The 18,345-nt window shown below is 45.0% G+C and overlaps 1 protein-coding gene across 3 annotated transcripts in view; it reads left to right on the top strand.

The window, feature by feature from the left end:
- The window catches only part of LOC134631096 (metabotropic glutamate receptor 8-like), a 127,587-nt gene that overhangs the window by 47,061 nt on the left and 62,181 nt on the right, over positions 1-18,345 (top strand). For all 3 annotated transcript variants that reach the window (XM_063479077.1, XM_063479075.1, XM_063479078.1), the window contains exon 3: positions 3,978-4,194. In XM_063479077.1, the coding sequence (XP_063335147.1) occupies positions 3,978-4,194 (217 nt within the window). The remainder of the gene's footprint in view (positions 1-3,977; positions 4,195-18,345) is intronic.

The following is an 18,345-nucleotide window of genomic DNA, read 5'->3' as shown; positions in this document are numbered from 1 at the left end:
CACTCACCCTGCACCTAACAAGGTAAATTTGAGTAATTGGGGTACACAGGTACAGAGGGAATGTAGCAGGAAGAGCTGCTGCTAGAGAGCAATTTGTATATTCATTAATATTCTATATTCATCAGTCTGCACAAAAACCCCAATGCAAACACACACACACACACACACACACACACTATATATATATATATATATACACTACTGGTCAAAAGATTTAGAACACCCCAATTTTTCCACTTATTCATTGCAATTCAAGTCATTTAAGTCCTATGTATAGCTTGGAATGGTACAAAGGTAAGTGGTGAATGGCCAGAGGTTAGAGAAAGGTTACCCAAAACTGAAAAATATTGTACATTTCAGAATTATAAAAAGAAGTCTTTTTTTGGGGAACACAAAATGTGTTAACAGTTTAAAGCTGTTCTGCAGCATTGGAGGCTGATCAAACCTTGAGAGCTGGTGTTACTAATTCCTACAGGTGTTCCAACTTTTTGTCATTACTTACAAAACTCCCTCTATTTGTATAAAAGCAGTGCTGGAACACGCTGTGGTACCATACCTTTGTGAGCATCAGTTAAACAGCGCAATGAGACATTAAACTGCATAATTTTCAATGCAAAACTGGAAATTTTGGGCCGTTCTAAAACTTTTGACTGATTCTGTATATGCAGTCCTGATCAAAATTTAAGATGACTTGAAAAATAGAAAAAAATCATATATTACATGATTGGATCTTATTAACAAGGTTCCAAGTAGAGCTTCAACATGCAACAAGAAGAAATGGGAGTGAGACAAAACATTGTTAAGCATGAAATTCTCACTCCCATTTCTTCTTGTTGCATGTTGAAGCTTCATTTGGAACCTTGTTGAGATCCAATCATGTAATATATTATTTTTGTTTTGATTGGGACTGTATATTTTTTTCTATCAAGCCCAGGTCCTCTACCAGAGGCCTGGGAACTTGAGGGTACAATGCACAATATCTTTTGCTGCAAGCTTCTAAAGTTCCGTTGGTATAGCTACATCTATAACTGCGGCTGTCTTCCTCTGCTTGTCCACCACTACTATGTCTGGTTGACCAATTTTTCCGTATGTATCTGAAAGTCCCACAGGACCTTAGCAGGGTCATTCTCAACCACCCACTTATAGGGGGTGTATCCCGTTTTGATCTAGGGACTTCCAAACTATACTGGGATGTTACTGGGTATACTATGCCAGCCTCCTGGTTATGGTGTTCAATGTATGCCCTGCCTGCTAACATCTTGAACCCTGCAGTTATGTGCTGGATTGTCTCAGGGGCACAGCCTGGTGTGGTAGAGCCCAGTCTTTATGGATTTTGTGCTTAGAGCTCAGTGATATGGTGCCATGATTAGTGCCTCTGTGCTGTGTCATTTTAATAAAAACAGGAAAGTTTAAGCAATGCAATACCAGGAGAGAAACTTTAAATCAGCTAATCACCAAAAAAGTGAAAAGGCCCTTTAAAGCAGGTATTAGTGTAACTGGTGCTGATGTTAATAACAGTATAATCATACAGAAAAGACTAGACATACTAGGGGCTCCTATGCAGCTTTGTTTCTTGGTCCCCAATTACAAGATGTTTTACTTCTCTCTGGAGCGTGTTATTGTTTTTTAGCTAATAATGGTTTCTTTCTTTGACATCTATTTACTTGAATCTTTTAAATCCTGCGTTGTTTGAGCCTTAAAATGAAAACTTGGTTAAGAATTTTGCAACATACTGTAGGCCCTGTGAAAAGTTTATGCATATTAGTTTAATTTTATGCATTGGTATTTGTCAGTCTTGATTTAAAATGTATGATTTTTGTGCAGTACCTACATAGAAAATATTTCATTTCCCAAAGTCTGAAGGAAAACATGATGCAGAACGATTTATGTTTTAAATAATGTCTTGGAGTTGCTGTGTCCTTAACGTGACAGGTTGTTTTTCTGAGTTTCTGAATTGCTGACATTTCTCCCCGAAATTAATTAATTCCTTGTTGAATGGAAAATGTGGATCTCCACTATTAACTCCAGAAGAGAAAATGTAAATCCAGCTGTAGGATCACTGATATGGAAAATACAAAAAAAGTTTTTTTATTTTTTATGTTTTTTATTTTGTGTTGTACTTTTTATGATTCATATCAGCAATTAAAACATGCCTATTATAATTTCTGATAAACTATATTGGATGACATCTATCAGAGTTGTAACTTAAATAAAAGTAACTGCATTTCTTTTTTATATTCTCCCTTCCTTTTTTCAGTTTCTTTTCAATATGAGCAGAACCTCAGGGATGTTCTTCATTTCTGCAGGAAATGTAGGCTCTGTAGTTCTGTAGGAAATAAACTTCAGCTTCTCTCTGATGTGTTAAACCTGCAGTGCTCTGATAGTGTCAGCTCTCAGACAGGGTTGCATTTACAGTACAGTGTTTAATTTGTCGACTGTCACTGAGCAAGTCAGGCTGAGTGACATTTGTGTTGCTGTTAGGCCCCCAGCTGTCTATCTTCCTCCCTCTTCCTTTCCCTCTGTGAATCCTGATGAGGTGTCCAGTGGTGCTCTGTTCAACACACTGAAGTTGAAATCAATCAGCTCTTCAATCTTTCTCTAAAGGACCATTATCCAGGCCCCGGCAGGCCTGTTGGCCTGCCTACAGCAGGATCTATGACTTGATCCGCTTCTATTTTTCACACCGTAAAGCTCACTAATTTGAATCTGACAGGAGTTGGAAGTTTGTTTAAATCTTAACAAATCAACTGTTAGATGTTTGAAAATGAATGTGGACAATATTTAACAGTCTGAGTAAAATCACTACTTTATTCCTCCATATCTTTTAAGTTCATAGTTTGGTTTGTATGACTTCAGATGACTTCAATAAAAATAAATAAATAAATAAACAAAAACACACATCCAAACTCTTTCTCTGGCCTGAACTGATTGTTTTTACAATCAGTCCTATAAATTACATTCTTGAGCAGTAAAATAAATTGCCAGTACTGCTTTTACCTGATTTTTCATAGATATTGTGGTGTCTCTTCTTTGCTTGTAAATTTATTTTATAAAAGATCAGTTGGTTCTTTGCCTATGATAAAATGAAGAAGTCCTTCAATTTAGAAAAACTTTTCTGGTCATTATTCAAAGTCATAATAAGAAGAGAAGGGGAAATGGATGTGAGCTGTTTTTTTTCCTCATTGAGAGAGTCATATACGTTTATGTTTATGACTCTCTCATATACATATATATATATATTTTCTCCACTACTCTTTTGATAACTTCGATAGGTTAATTTTTGCACGTTTTTGTGAGCTACAGTATTTCTGTTTTTGAGATTGTCTGTCAGTTTGGATCTTCTGTTCCTGAAATCTTCTCTTAGCCTTTTGCGCTGAAAGTTTTTCCATATATATTGATTATTATTCTTTATTTGTTGTACAGCCAAGTTTTTTTTTAACGTGCAAATGAATGAACAATTAAGAACATGTTGCAACTATTTTAATTATTCTATACTATTCTAACAGATCTGTTATAGTTTCAGCTGGGAGAAGCACATTAGAAAAATGGTTAAGAAAATGTACAAACAAACAACACTGATACATATCATTTGATCAAGATGCTTAAGCATGACATATTATGGTTAAAAGTTTTCTATATCATCCTAAAATTATAGGACATGTTATTGTCTGTTTTATTAGTTAGCTTTTTGCAGTGTAATTTTGAGTTTTTCATGATTGATGTAATGGAAAGTTGCAATAAACTAAAACTGGCTTATATATCAGCCTTGCTGTAGCTCAAATGTTGTTGCAGTGCTGTTGATCCCAGTTTGACTAGAAACATCTTTGCAAAAGTATCAATCAGCAGATCAATAAGTTAGTAAGTTAAATCAGTGGTAGTTACTCGGAATAAGACTGATTTAGAGTGTGATCTAACATAGCCTGCATTATCTGTACTTCTATGGGTCTAGTGGTTTTAACTTTGCTGTTTCTCCACAGATTCCTCAGATCAGCTATGCCTCAACAGCTCCAGAGCTCAGTGACAACACACGCTATGACTTCTTCTCCCGTGTGGTTCCTCCCGACTCCTACCAGGCTCAGGCCATGCTAGACATTGTGACAGCGATGGGCTGGAACTACGTGTCCACCCTTGCCTCAGAGGGAAACTACGGCGAGAGCGGCGTTGATGCTTTTGTCCAGATCTCCAGAGAGTTGGGTAGGAAACTGTAAACAGATATACAGTTAATTCAAGTCAAAGTGAGATTTAAAAGTTTTTTATACTTTGGAACTCGAGAGAGATTAATTAAATATTGAACTTTTAAAACTAATTGAGTGAAGTGGGACCAAAAGCTATTGATCTGATAAATTTGCTGCACTCTGTTGATGAATGAACAGAAGATGTCTTCTAACTGATTATTGATCTTATTATGCCAGAAGTTTCTCCTTGACTGGTCACTGTGAGGTAATCAGGTTTGGCGCTTACTGATTAAAATGTTATCACATGGAGTTAAGCCCTTACATTAATTAATATAAACTTTTGAAATTAATCAGTGACCACATGTTTGATAGAGATTAGCATTTTGTTTGTATGTAGTTGTTCAATTCAATTTAATTGATTCTGTTCTGTTTTGTTACTTAAATTAATCAGAGGCTGGGACTGGCTCTATCACACTTTGAATGATGATGGCTTATGATATGATTTAAACAGATGAGCTTGCAATGCTGGGCAGCCAGCTCTAGGAGGAGTCTTGGTGTTTCCAAACTTCTTCCATTTATGGATAATAAATGATGAGGCCACTACGCTCATTGGAAAATGACGAAATTTTTCGGTTTTCTTTCCCAGATCTGTACCTTGATAAAATCCTGTCTCAAAAATATAGAGATCTCATGGCTTGGTTTGTGCTCTGACATTCAAACTGTATCTGTATTTACTGAAAAACATAATCTACCACAGGTAGATTCCGATCAAGTTCTAGAAACATATGACAGATGATTAGTTGAAATAGGATGCACTTTCATCTTCCTAGCCACCTCTTCCTGCTTGTCTGGGGAAACACAGAGGTGTTCCTAGGCCAGCCGAGAGATATAATCTCTCCAGCAAGTCCTGGGTCTACAAGGGGGCCTCCTTCTGGTGGGACATTGCTATAACATCTCACCCAGGAGGCACCCAGGAGGTATCCTTTCAGATGCCCCAACCACCTCAACCTGCTCCTTTCAATGTGGGGGAGTTGCTGCTCTGTTTTGAACCCCTCCGGATGGATAAGCTCCTCACCCTGTCTCTATGGGTGAGGTCATCCACCCTTTTCTGAAGGGTGGATGGCCCTCGCCACTTTGTATCCACAGTCTGATTCTATTAGTAACTACCCAGAGCTTGTGATCATAGGTGAGAGCAGAGAGATACATCAACCAGTAAACTGAGAGCTTTGCTTTCATGCTCTTTTTATCACAACAGAATAATGCAACATCCACTTCTCTGCAGCCATGACCTGAATCCATCTGTCGATCTCCCACTCTCTTCTCCACTTACTCATGAACAAAACCCTGAGTTACTTAAACTCCTCCACTGTTGGCAGCAACTCATCCTTGACTTGGATTAGGCACTCAACCCCTTCATGGTTGAGGGCTCAGACTTGGAGGTACTGATTCTCATTTCCACCGCTTCACATTCGGCTGTGCACCACTCAAATCTGAGCTGGAGGATACCATCTGATGAAGCATATAGAACCATATCATCTTCAAAAAGCGGAGAGATTCTGAGGCCACCAAAGTGGAAGCCTTCCACCACATGGCTACGCCAAGAAATTCTGTCCATAAAAAGCATTAACAGAATCAGTGCCGGAGTTCAGCATGTACTGGGAACAACTTAATATTCCCAACTTATTGCCGGCAATGCAGAACGAGCTCCCACAATGTTTATACAGGAACTGAACGGCTAATAGTGTATTGTTCTTCTTTGTTCTATTTGTATCTTATTTTGAGAAGGAAGGGGTTTCATAGTTTATGTAGAATTTGGACCCAAAATACAGACTCCAAGACAGGTTTGAACAAACGAAAAAATTCACCTTTATTCAGGTCAGGCAGCAGATCCTGGTGGCTGAAGCAAACAGGATTCAAAAGTAATCTGAAGCAGGTAAAACGTGGGGAAAACACGCAGGCAGACAAACAGTACAACATGACAAAGAACTAAGGAAAACTAAGGGTTAAATATACACACAAGGTAATCAGGGAAAGAGACACAGCTGGGGAAAACAAGGCGTAGGTGAATAGAATCAATTAACAAGCAAGAGGGGAAGCAAAACTGAACATAATGCACATGAGATGAGAGGCCATTAAAATAACACAGGAAGCATAAACACTGAGATGGAGACTAAACACATAAACTTGACAGACCAAAGTAAACAAAGACAAAAGTGACTATGAACATGGAAGACCTAACAGAAACAACGATTGGGCATGGGGAATATTGACATTTTCTGTTTGACAGAAACAGAGTCCAAAACTGAAAACACTGGGTGCAAAACCCAGATTCTTGACAAAGGGCACTCTATTTATTATATGTCCAAAATGTCACGAACATACTTTGCTGATATTTATGATATGATATTCAAGCAAGTGCTGAATTAGTTCAGATTATAAGAGAAAAGGCTATTTCTCTGTGCATGACTTACAGTAAAAAGAAGAACTATGACTAGAAAAAGTTAATTTAAATGTAATTACATTTTTCATTTTCCATCTGTCATGTATTCTGCTTTATCACCTTGTTGCTTTATTGCTGACACATTTACCTGGCTTTGCAACACTGCTGTAATCTCTGCACAAATGACGGCAGCAGTAGTAATGATGAAAAATGGCTGCGATGGAGGCTTTTAAAAGCATCTGATTAATAACTGTGCAGAGAGCAGCTGTGGCTCCTGTGTGGGCTCAGTGAGGTGTCATCTATGCTGCTGTTGTCACTGTGCAAACACACGATGCTGCACATGGAAATGGCTTCATTAACAGAGTGAATATGTATTTACAATACTGTGCAAAAGTCTCTTGCTTCCCCTGATTTCTTTAATTTTTGCTTGGAAAAAGGAAAATGGATGGAGCTATTTATTGAAATGTGCAGACATGAGTAGAAATACAGTATATAGGTAAAGAACAGTTTGTAACAAGCCTGAATCTCAGTAACTGGTATGACCACCTTTATGTTTTAAGTTCAACCTGAAATTTCAAGAAAGCTTGCTCGTAATTTCTTTGACTAGTCTTAGTTCTAGAATAGTTCTCCAGGCTTTCTCAACATGCAGTTCTTTGCATGTTTGCAATATCGTATTGCATAATTATTATAATAGGGATGGTATTATGTACTGGCAAGTACAGTGGTAAATCAATTCTTGTCATGAGGTTTGCACACATCTCAGGAGTAGATTGAACCCACTCCTCTTAGCAGAAACTCTCTAAATCCTTTAAGTGTTTTGGCGGGAACTTGGCACCCTGAAGCTTCACTTCCTTCAACAGACTTTCAATAAGACTGAGGTCTGAAGATTTGGTAGGACACTCCATGACCTTAACGTGGTTCCACTCCTTTGTTGGCATGGTTGTCTGTTTTGGGTTGTTGTCATGCTGGAAGACCCACACAAACCTGTCTTTAGTGTTCTGGTTGAAGGAGGGAGGTTCTGTTCCAAATTGTTACAGTACATGGTCACATCCCTTGGCCTGTCAATGTGGTGAAGTTGTTCTGTACCTTTAGCAGAGAAACAGCTAAAGTTTCTCTGCTAAAGCATAACATTTTCAACTCTGTGCTTGACTGTGTGTGTTCTTTGGGTAACACTAAGCATTTCTCTTCCTCCAATCATGGGGGATCAAGTTGGTGCCAAAGAGCACAATTTTGATTTTATCTCAATTTTGAACACAGGAGTTTCTCCCAAGCTTTCTCTGAATTATTTAAGGGTTCACTCACAAACCTAAGATTGGTCTGTACGTGTGTTTTCATGAGAAAGGAGATGGGCAGAGCAAGATTTAAATCCATTCAGTGTATTGTGTTAATAATGGTGTTCTTGGTGACTGTGGTCTTGTTATTGAGATATTAATGGGAGCAATGTTAATCTTAATCAAAATAGCTTGTTATTATACTCATTTTACTCAATAACTTGCAAATCAATTTATAACTTTTATGAAAATGTTTGGTTTTTGGATTTTTAATTGATATTTTTTCTCTGTCCATTAAAATTAAACTACCATAAAAATGTTCATTTCTCTAATAAAGGCTTTTATCCTGTTGATCTTGTATAGTTATAGGTTTTCCAAGATCCATGTGTGAGGCATTATTTCATAGCCTTTCTGGAAGTCAATCCAAGTAATGCTAACTTGGACCAGTCTGGTCCTACAGTGTTGACTGACTCCTCTATCTACCAGTAGCTGTTGTTTTGCCCCCCTGGTTTCTATGCCAATTCCTTTCTTGGCCCTGCTCATGTATTGAGCGACGTGTCTTTTCACCTTAGCCCCTATGAAAGAGAAGAGGAAAGAAGTGTCTGTTGAAAGGAAAAAGAGAAAAGACAATGAAGGTGGTAAAAGTGGAAAGAGGTTTATCTCTGAGGTAACTCCCTGCACCCTGTAATGTGGTTTTCTCTGTGATTTGATGATCCAACTTCTGAGATATTGCCAGATGTTACTAATGTGGGTAACTTGAGGGCCATAGAGACCTGCTCAACTACAACATAACACAGGATTGCTGCCACGACCACCTTATGTAGTTTGTCTCCATGACAACAACTGCAGCTCTGACTGTAGCGTGGTGAGCAGTTCAGGGTCAGACTGATGAAACCCCCATCTCCCCCTTGAGTTGATCCCTTTACCAAACACTCATCAAGTGAGGATATTTGAATAATTGTTATTTAACAAAAGCAGAAACTGAAAAATCATCTGGGTTTAGGCTATCTCAGTGTCTTTTGTCTTTTCTACAGTACCTATAAAAGATTAATCTAGCCACAATGAACTATTTTCAAGCCTTGATTATTTAATTTTTTTCTAAGCAGAAAACTCCCAAATTCTTTATTGAAAGAGAAAATCTGCACAGCCTTGGGAAAAACATGCAACCTCCAAACAGAAGGGTCTTGCCACAATTAAAAACTTGGACCTTCTTGCTATGACACAACAGTAGTGACTATATTTAGATCAGAGTGTGAAGTGCTAAGTTATATGGACTTATAGGCTCCATAGTAGTGACTCACGTTTGTAGTGAAACCTAGCAGACAGTTAGCAGTTACAGCTGCCGGTGTCAGCATCCAGCCAGCCAGTATAAAACGATCTTAAAATGTAAACTTTAAGCTTGGGGAGAGAAAAATACTTTTTGTAGGAGCTGTAAATGTGCTTTTCTGCTGTAAAGTTGGGCATTTTAAAGTAGTCTATTCGGATTGACTCACTTTTGGGACCAGCCCAAAGTGATCATTAGAAGAACTGCAGTTTTTGGCCCTTGATGCTGAGATCAAGCCTCTGTGAAGTTACTCAGTTATGCTGTTATTTAACACTAGTTCAACATGCTAAATTGAAGATATGAATGTTGGACAATGCAACAGAATGTATGTTAAGAAAATCACAAGTGTCTGGTTTGAATTTTATCATGAAGTAATTAACAAAAAGCAAGCTGATGATAATATTGCAAATTCTACACAGAGAATGAATGAATGCATATTTCATTGTATGGTTAGAAAAAATGAAAACCTTTAAAATCCAGAAAAACTTTAAAATAAAAAATTTCCTTCTATCTTCTTCATCTTTGTAAAAGTGTGACAGCTGGCAGATGGAGAGAGACTTTCCATCTGTAAGGCCACCAGCTGCTCTCCTGGGCTGCTGAGAGGTGCTTCCACTTCAGTGAATGATATTACATGACTCTAGGACAGAGGTAAGCAGGTAATTTTCCCAAGGGGCCACATGAGAAACTGGAACGGTTGTAGAAGTCCAGAGCAATAAGATGAACTCAGTTTTAATTGTATCTCTTTACAAACTGCTCTACTGGTAACAGTAAGCTAATACTCACAAAAAAATATGAAATAAGAATAGTAAAAACAACATTTTATCACTATTCAGTCAACATTCCCCGACATTCCTGTTGTATTTCTTTCATTCAGTATATTGCAAAAATGTGAAAAAATGTCCGCTTTGTTTTTCAAGTGAAATTCCTGATGTCCCACAATATCCTTGATCTGTGGATTTGGGCAAATTCTCAAATGTTTCTTCTTTCTCAGATCATGTTAGCATAAACAGGTCAACCCAACACAACTCCCCACCAAGTAATGGCTTACTCTTTTTTTAGAGTTTGGTTGGGAATCACAAAACTGGTCTTGAATGCTCCATCCCTGGATGTGTAAAGCTCAGTAAAAAGTCATTGTTGCTTTGGAGCTTTGCTAGGAAAGGTTCAGATGTTTAAAGCCGACCCTTGTCCTTTGTCATGTGTCTGTAATGGAATCCTGTAATTCATATAAGAGGTTGAAGCAACTAGTTTTTAATCAAGGCCTTGGCTTCTGGCTCTACTTCTCACAGCTTCAATGACAAACTCTCAGCAAAGGAAAAATTTGCAATATGAACTAACCCTAACAGGCAGCTTAGAAGTGTGCTTCTTCATCTGTCCTGCAACCCAATGCTGAATTTTCACCTCTGCATCCCGACAGCTGTCTGTTGCTGCTGCAGCCTGACTGCTCATTGTTACCACCAGAGCAAGCTACCCACAAATGTCACATGATGTGTTGAATGCAGACCCAAATAGAGACTCTAAGATAGAGTAGCATAAAGAAGCAACACAAAATCAAGGCAAGGAATCAAGGAAGTGGCAGAAAACGAAGTTCATAAATCAAAGCATGGGAAAACACACTGGTAACACAGAGAATAAACAGTATGAGATGACAAGGAGCTAGGGAAAAGGCTTAAATACACAGATATAACGCAGATATTGGAAACAAGTGGGGAACACTGAACCTAAAACTAATCATGGCAGACAAAGCAAGGGGAGCAAACGAAACAAAGCGCACACAAGATGAGAGACTAACAAAAATAAGACAGGAAGTTGCTAAACATCGGACATGGAAACTAAAAGAAACAGAATACAAATAACCTATGACTATGACTAGAGGTGGTCACTAAATTAGTGAGATTTCCTCTGCAGCTTACTAGTTATCTTTGCTTCCATCTTTGCTATCTGTGCTTAAGATCCACATTTGAGAATTATACCAGGGAGTCAAATACTTTCTTTGTCAGAGGAGCCACAATATCCAGAGTTATACGTAGTAAACATGCTAAACTATTTACAACATAATCGACCTCTGTGGGAGTAGCATTCAGGTAGCTGTTCTGCTCTGTGTTGGCACATAGCATGGAAGAAGATAACAGTGGAGCAATCCTTAAACTTATTTAAAGCACATTCAAAAAGGCATCTACTGTGATAAAATGTATTCCCCATTGCTGTGTAATCCATTACTGTGAATTTAAATGTTATTAGGACAAAACAGGGTTTTTAAGGAATACCATTAAATGTACAGTTTCTATGCCATATGTCAGAACAAGATCTAGAGAGTGATGAAAGTGGTCGGTGGGTTCTTTTGCATTTTGAATTCTACATACATTTGAGTCTAACGGTAGAGTAAATGCTCTGCTAAGGCTGTAGTTTTCAGTATTTCAGTATTTTGCTGAGGATATTACCACATCATTTAGTAAAGATATTGAGAGAACAACAGAACTGTTTTGATCTCTGACAGTGAAAAGCTGTTGTGCTTTCTTCAGTCTGTCACTGTCTCACCACCGTTCAGTTAATACTGGAGCATCCCCACCAGGAGAAGTGTGATCTTCCTGCTTTCTTTCAGTGGGAAATCATAGCTGTCAGCAGACTGAGTCCTATTTGAACTTATATCAGACTGAGATGACACCAGCTGCCTCCAAAATGACATCCAGCTCAGAAGCTGTTAATTATGTGTTCATGTTCGAAACCTGCAAACAAATGTTGGCTTAAATGATTCTGCTGTAAAAAAGAAAAAAAAGAAAAAAAGAAAAAGAAAAACAAAGAGTACACTATATATAATGAATCGCTATAAAATGAGTAAACTTTAACAAGAGTTCTGTAATGTATTCTAAAATTTTCATAAGGTGTAATGATGTAAATTTGTTGTAATGAATAAATATCCAGCAGCTTCAGTCATGTATCGAGGATGTCATGATCCTGGGTCCTTTTGACCCAGCGTTTTGTGTTTTTTCTATTGTGATTTTGGTTTTATTTTGTATTATGGATTGTTTTCCTATTCTTTTGTAGTGCTGCTGCTGATGATCTAGAGTTTCATGTTTCTGTTTATTCGTGTTTTAGGAAGGAGTGTGCCTCATGTTAGTGTGTGCAGCTTTGTTCCCCCTGTCTCGTCAGTCCTGATTTCTCCCAGCTGTGTCTCCCTTCTGTTGTCCATTCCCTGATTACTTCCCTGTGTATATTAGCCCTGTGTTTGCCCCTGCTCAGTGTCGCGTCGTACCCTCAACTAGCTGTGTGTGTTCTGTTTCCAGTGTTCCTTGCGTGTAGTCATCTGCTCAGGTTTAGTTTTGTTTTCCAGTGTTTCAGACCTTAGTTCCTCTGTTCAGTCTTTTGTTGTCTTTTTGGTGAGTTTAGTTATTTCAAGGTTTCCTCCCAGCAATAAAGCTGCGCTTTAAGTTGAACTCCTGTGTCTGAGTCCTGCATTTTGGATCCACCTCTCCTGCCTGCCTGCCACACAGCCCACCATGACAGAACGACGCGACCATCAAATGGATCCAGCAGACTCACTGTTCCTCGCGCAGCTGTGGAATTATTGCCGGGACGTTATCCACGCTGAGGACACGCCCAAGAGACTCATCCAGGTTGTTTTTTTTGACAACTTTCTGTCTTCCACCCTTTGTACAGCCAGCTTTTTGGATATTAAAAGACTAACTCAAATAATAGCAGCTCTGCGAGCCAGGTGTTGCTTTGAGCTGTTTGGCATGGGTGGTCCAGGCAAGGAAGATTCCGCGGCCCTTCTGGACGCCCTCGCAGCCTGGTATTCTCAGCGTCAGCATCTTTTCCAATCAAGACTAACCAAATCCTTCGATCCTCCCGTCAGTAAGAGACTGCATCCTCACTGTCCTACGCAGCCACTCTCCACTCAGTCTCCAGTGTCAGTCGCTCACTCACCGTCTGCTCAGTCTCCGGTGCCACACTCTGCTGAGTCTCCAGTGCTCCCAGTTTCACCCTCAGTGCAGTCTCCAGAGCTCCCAGCTTCACCCTCAGTGCAGTCTCCAGAGCTCCCAGCTTCACCCTCAGTGCAGTCTCCAGAGCTCCCAGCTTCACCCTCAGTGCAGTCTCCAGAGCTCCCAGCTTCACCCTCAGTGCAGTCTCCAGAGCTCCCAGCTTCACCCTCAGTGCAGTCTCCAGAGCTCCCAGCTTCACCCTCAGTGCAGTCTCCAGAGCTCCCAGCTTCACCCTCAGTGCAGTCTTCAGTGCCCCTTTCGGCTCAGTCCCCTCCAGTGTCACCTGTAGTTCAGTCTCCAGTGCCTCCAGTGTCACCTGTAGTTCAGTCTCCAGTGCCTCCAGTGTCACCTGTAGTTCAGTCTCCAGTGCCTCCAGTGTCACCTGTAGTTCAGTCTCCAGCGCCTCCAGTGTCACCTGTAGTTCAGTCTCCAGGGCCTCCAGTGTCACCTGTAGTTCAGTCTCCAGCGCCTCCAGTGTCACCTGTAGTTCAGTCTCCAGCGCCTCCAGTGTCACCTGTAGTTCAGTCTCCAGCGCCTCCAGTGTCACCTGTAGTTCAGTCTCCAGCGCCTCCAGTGTCACCTGTAGTTCAGTCTCCAGCGCCTCCAGTGTCACCTGTAGTTCAGTCTCCAGCGCCTCCAGTGTCACCTGTAGTTCAGTCTCCAGCGCCTCCAGTGTCACCTGTAGTTCAGTCTCCAGCGCCTCCAGTGTCACCTGTAGTTCAGTCTCCAGCGCCTCCAGTGTCACCTGTAGTTCAGTCTCCAGCGCCTCCAGTGTCACCTGTAGTTCAGTCTCCAGCGCCTCCAGTGTCACCTGTAGTTCAGTCTCCAGCGCCTCCAGTGTCACCGGTAGTTCAGTCTCCAGCGCCTCCAGTGTCACCGGTAGTTCAGTCTCCAGCGCCTCCAGTGTCACCGGTAGTTCAGTCTCCAGCGCCTCCAGTGTCACCGGTAGTTCAGTCTCCAGCGCCTCCAGTGTCACCGGTAGTTCAGTCTCCAGCGCCTCCAGTGTCACCGGTAGTTCAGTCTCCAGCGCCTCCAGTGTCACCGGTAGTTCAGTCTCCAGCGCCTCCAGTGTCACCGGTAGTTCAGTCTCCAGCGCCGCCTGTAGTCCAGGCCCCAAGGCCACCAGGTTCACCCGTTCACTCCACGCAGGGAGGAAGTCTTACGTCTTCTCAGTGTACTTTTCAGGGTTTAGCCGCCGTTGGTACAGTTTGCCACTCCAGGGCTTCCCCAGAGGCTAGGTGTCAGGCCCCAGCTAATTCTGGACCCCTGCAGTTTAAGCAGCCCCCTGAGTACCACCTCATGTCAGCGTTGCCTGGGCAGAGCCAGTGCTCAGTGCATTGTCAGTCGCCACTGTGTCAGCTAGTGGCCTCCATGACTGCTGGCTTGGTCATGGCTTCTGCTGGAGGGTCCGTGGGACCGCTCCGGCCTTCGTTTCGTGTCTCCGCTGGAGGGTCCGAGGGACCGCTCCGGCCTTCGTCTCTAGTCTCCGCTGGAGGGTCCGAGGGACCGCTCCGGCCTTCGTTTCGTGTCTCCGCTGAAGGGTCCGAGGGACCGCTCCGGCCTTCGTCTCTGGTCTCCGCTGGAGGGTCCGAGGGACCGCTCCGGCCTTTGCCTCGTGTCTCCGCTGGAGGGTCCGAGGGACCGCTCCGGCCTTTGCCTCGTGTCTCCGCTGGAGGGTCCGAGGGACCGCTCCGGCCTTTGCCTCGTGTCTCCGCTGGAGGGTCCGAAGGACCGCTCTGGCCTTTGCTTCCTGTCATCGCTGGAGGGTCCAAGGGATCCGTCCAGCCTGCAGCGCCTCCGTCTCCGGCTTCCACGCCGCCGCCAGCTGCAGCGCTTCCGTCTCCGGCGTCCACGCCGCCGCCAGCTGCAGCGCTTCCGTCTCCGGCGTCCACGCCGCCGCCAGCTGCAGCGCCTCCGTCTCCGGCGTCCACGCCGCCGCCAGCTGCAGCGCCTCCGTCTCCGGCGTCCACGCCGCCGCCAGCTGCAGCGCCTCCGTCTCCGGCGTCCACGCCGCCGCCAGCTGCAGCGCCTCCGTCTCCGGCGTCCACGCCGCCGCCAGCTGCAGCGCCTCCGTCTCCGGCGTCCACGCCGCCGCCAGCTGCAGCGCCTCCGTCTCCGGCTTCCACGCCGCCGCCTGCAGCCTCTTCATTCACGCCAGCTGCAGCCTCTTCATTCACGCCAGCTGCAGCGCCGCCGCCTCCGGCTTCCACGCCGCCGCCTGCAGCGCCGCCGCCGCCTGCAGCGCCGCCGCCTCCGGCTTCCACGCCGCCGCCTGCAGCGCCGCCGCCGCCTGCAGCGCCGCCGCCTCCGGCTTCCACGCCGCCGCCTGCAGCGCTTCCGTCTCTGGCTTCCACGCCAGCTGCCGCCTCTTCATTCACGCCAGCTGCAGCGCCTCCGGCTTCCACGCCGCCGCCAGCTGCAGCTTCACCATCCACGCCGCCAGCTGCAGTGCCTTCGTCTCCGGCTTCCACGCCGTCACCTGCGGCCTCTTCGTCTCCGGCTTCCACGCCGTCACCTGCGGCCTCTTCGTCTCCGGCTTCCACGCCGTCACCTGCGGCCTCTTCGTCTCCGGCTTCCACGCCGTCACCTGCGGCCTCTTCGTCTCCGGCTTCCACGCCGTCACCTGCGGCCTCTTCGTCTCCGGCTTCCACGCAGTCACCTGCGGCCTCATCAGCGTCGTCTGGTCCAGCCTCCGAGTCTTCATCCTCGTCTGGTCCAGCCTCCGAGTCTTCATCCCCGTCTGGTCCAGCCTCCGAGTCTTCATCCCCGTCTGGTCCAGCCTCCGAGTCTTCATCCCCGTCTGGTCCAGCCTCCGAGTCTTCATCCCCGTCTGGTCCAGCCTCCGAGTCTTCATCCCCGTCTGGTCCAGCCTCCGAGTCTTCATCCCCGTCTGGTCCAGCCTCCGAGTCTTCATCCCCGTCTGGTCCAGCCTCCGAGTCTTCATCCCCGTCTGGTCCAGCCTCCGAGTCTTCATCCCCGTCTGGTCCAGCCTCCGAGTCTTCATCCCCGTCTGGTCCAGCCTCCGAGTCTTCATCCCCGTCTGGTCCAGCCTCCGAGTCTTCATCCCCGTCTGGTCCAGCCTCCGAGTCTTCATCCCCGTCTGGTCCAGCCTCCGAGTCTTCATCCCCGTCTGGTCCAGCCTCCGAGTCTTCATCCCCGTCTGGTCCAGCCTCCGAGTCTTCATCCCCGTCTGGTCCAGCCTCCGAGTCTTCATCCCCGTCTGGTCCAGCCTCCGAGTCTTCATCCTCGTCTGGTCCAGCCTCCGAGTCTTCATCCTCGTCTGGTCCAGCCTCCGAGTCTTCATCCTCGTCTGGTCCAGCCTCCGAGTCTTCATCCTCGTCTGGTCCAGCCTCCGAGTCTTCATCCTCGTCTGGTCCAGCCTCCGAGTCTTCATCCTCGTCTGGTCCAGCCTCCGAGTCTTCATCCTCGTCTGGTCCAGCCTCCGAGTCTTCATCCTCGTCTGGCCCAGCCTCCGAGTCTTCATCCTCGTCTGGCCCAGCCTCCGAGTCTTCATCCTCGTCTGGTCCAGCCTCCGTGTCTTCATCCTCGTCTGGTCCAGCCTCCGTGTCTTCATCCTCGTCTGGTCCAGCCTCCGTGTCTTCATCCTCGTCTGGTCCAGCCTCCGTGTCTTCATCCTCGTCTGGTCCAGCCTCCGTGTCTTCTTCCTCGTCTGGTCCAGCATCATCAGCTTCATCCGCGCCTGCAGCGTCAGCATCAGCTTCATTGGCTTCCGCAGCTGCCACGCTGCCGCCCGGTCCTGCTTTGCCTGGTCCGGCCTCAGCCTCGCCTGGTCCTGCTGTGGCAACTCTGCTGTCAGAGCCAGCTCCTGCTGTGGCAACTCTGCTGTCAGAGCCAGCTCGACCTGCGCCTCCTCGCCTTTGTTGGCCGCTTTTCAAGCCTCCGAGTCGGCATCATGGCCGTCGAGGGCGGCCCCCTGAACTGTTTGCCCGGCGCCGCCGTTGCCGTGCGCACGGTCGGCCGCCTGAACTGCTTTCCCCTTGGCTCCTGTGTTGCCGGCCCCCGGGCCGGCCCCCTGAACTGTGCCCACGTCGCCGCCGCTGCCGTCCTCACGGCCGACCCCCTGAACTGTCTGGGCTCCGGTGCTGTCGGCCCCCTGGCCGTCCCCCTGAACTGTGTCCACGTTGCCGTCCTCACGGCCGGCCCCCTGAGGTGTTCTGATTTGGACTGTTTTCTTGAGCGCTGGTGTGTTTCTTTTCTTTTGGTTTTGGGACTCGTGTTTTGTTTTTTGCTGTCTAGTGCACCTGTTTTGTTTTGCTCCGAGCCCTCCGTCCTGGACCCCCGCCGCCCGCCCTGGTCGGGTTTTCTGTTTTTCGGGCGGTTTTGTTTTTCTTGTTGGGCTGTCTGGGGCCAGCCTTCGAGGGGGGGGTACTGTCATGATCCTGGGTCCTTTTGACCCAGCGTTTTGTGTTTTTTCTATTGTGATTTTGGTTTTATTTTGTATTATGGATTGTTTTCCTATTCTTTTGTAGTGCTGCTGCTGATGATCTAGAGTTTCATGTTTCTGTTTATTCGTGTTTTAGGAAGGAGTGTGCCTCATGTTAGTGTGTGCAGCTTTGTTCCCCCTGTCTCGTCAGTCCTGATTTCTCCCAGCTGTGTCTCCCTTCTGTTGTCCATTCCCTGATTACTTCCCTGTGTATATTAGCCCTGTGTTTGCCCCTGCTCAGTGTCGCGTCGTACCCTCAACTAGCTGTGTGTGTTCTGTTTCCAGTGTTCCTTGCGTGTAGTCATCTGCTCAGGTTTAGTTTTGTTTTCCAGTGTTTCAGACCTTAGTTCCTCTGTTCAGTCTTTTGTTGTCTTTTTGGTGAGTTTAGTTATTTCAAGGTTTCCTCCCAGCAATAAAGCTGCGCTTTAAGTTGAACTCCTGTGTCTGAGTCCTGCATTTTGGATCCACCTCTCCTGCCTGCCTGCCACACAGCCCACCATGACAGAGGAAGCAAAGATGCAGATTTATCTGCTGTTTTTCCTTGACTCAGGGTGAAAGTTTAGCATTTTAATAATGAAATAACATCACAAGAAAATGTTATTTTTTGAATAGCAGCAGATATTCCCCCTCCTTCAGTTTTCAGTCAAATATAGTATAGTCCTCTGTGTATTTGTGTGTTTGCAGCAGATTAACTAGAGAAACTGATTGTTTGTA

Source organism: Pelmatolapia mariae, linkage group LG7, assembly GCF_036321145.2.
Source record: "Pelmatolapia mariae isolate MD_Pm_ZW linkage group LG7, Pm_UMD_F_2, whole genome shotgun sequence".
Lineage (NCBI taxonomy): Eukaryota > Metazoa > Chordata > Actinopteri > Cichliformes > Cichlidae > Pelmatolapia > Pelmatolapia mariae.
This window is presented reverse-complemented; position numbering and strand designations above follow the sequence as displayed.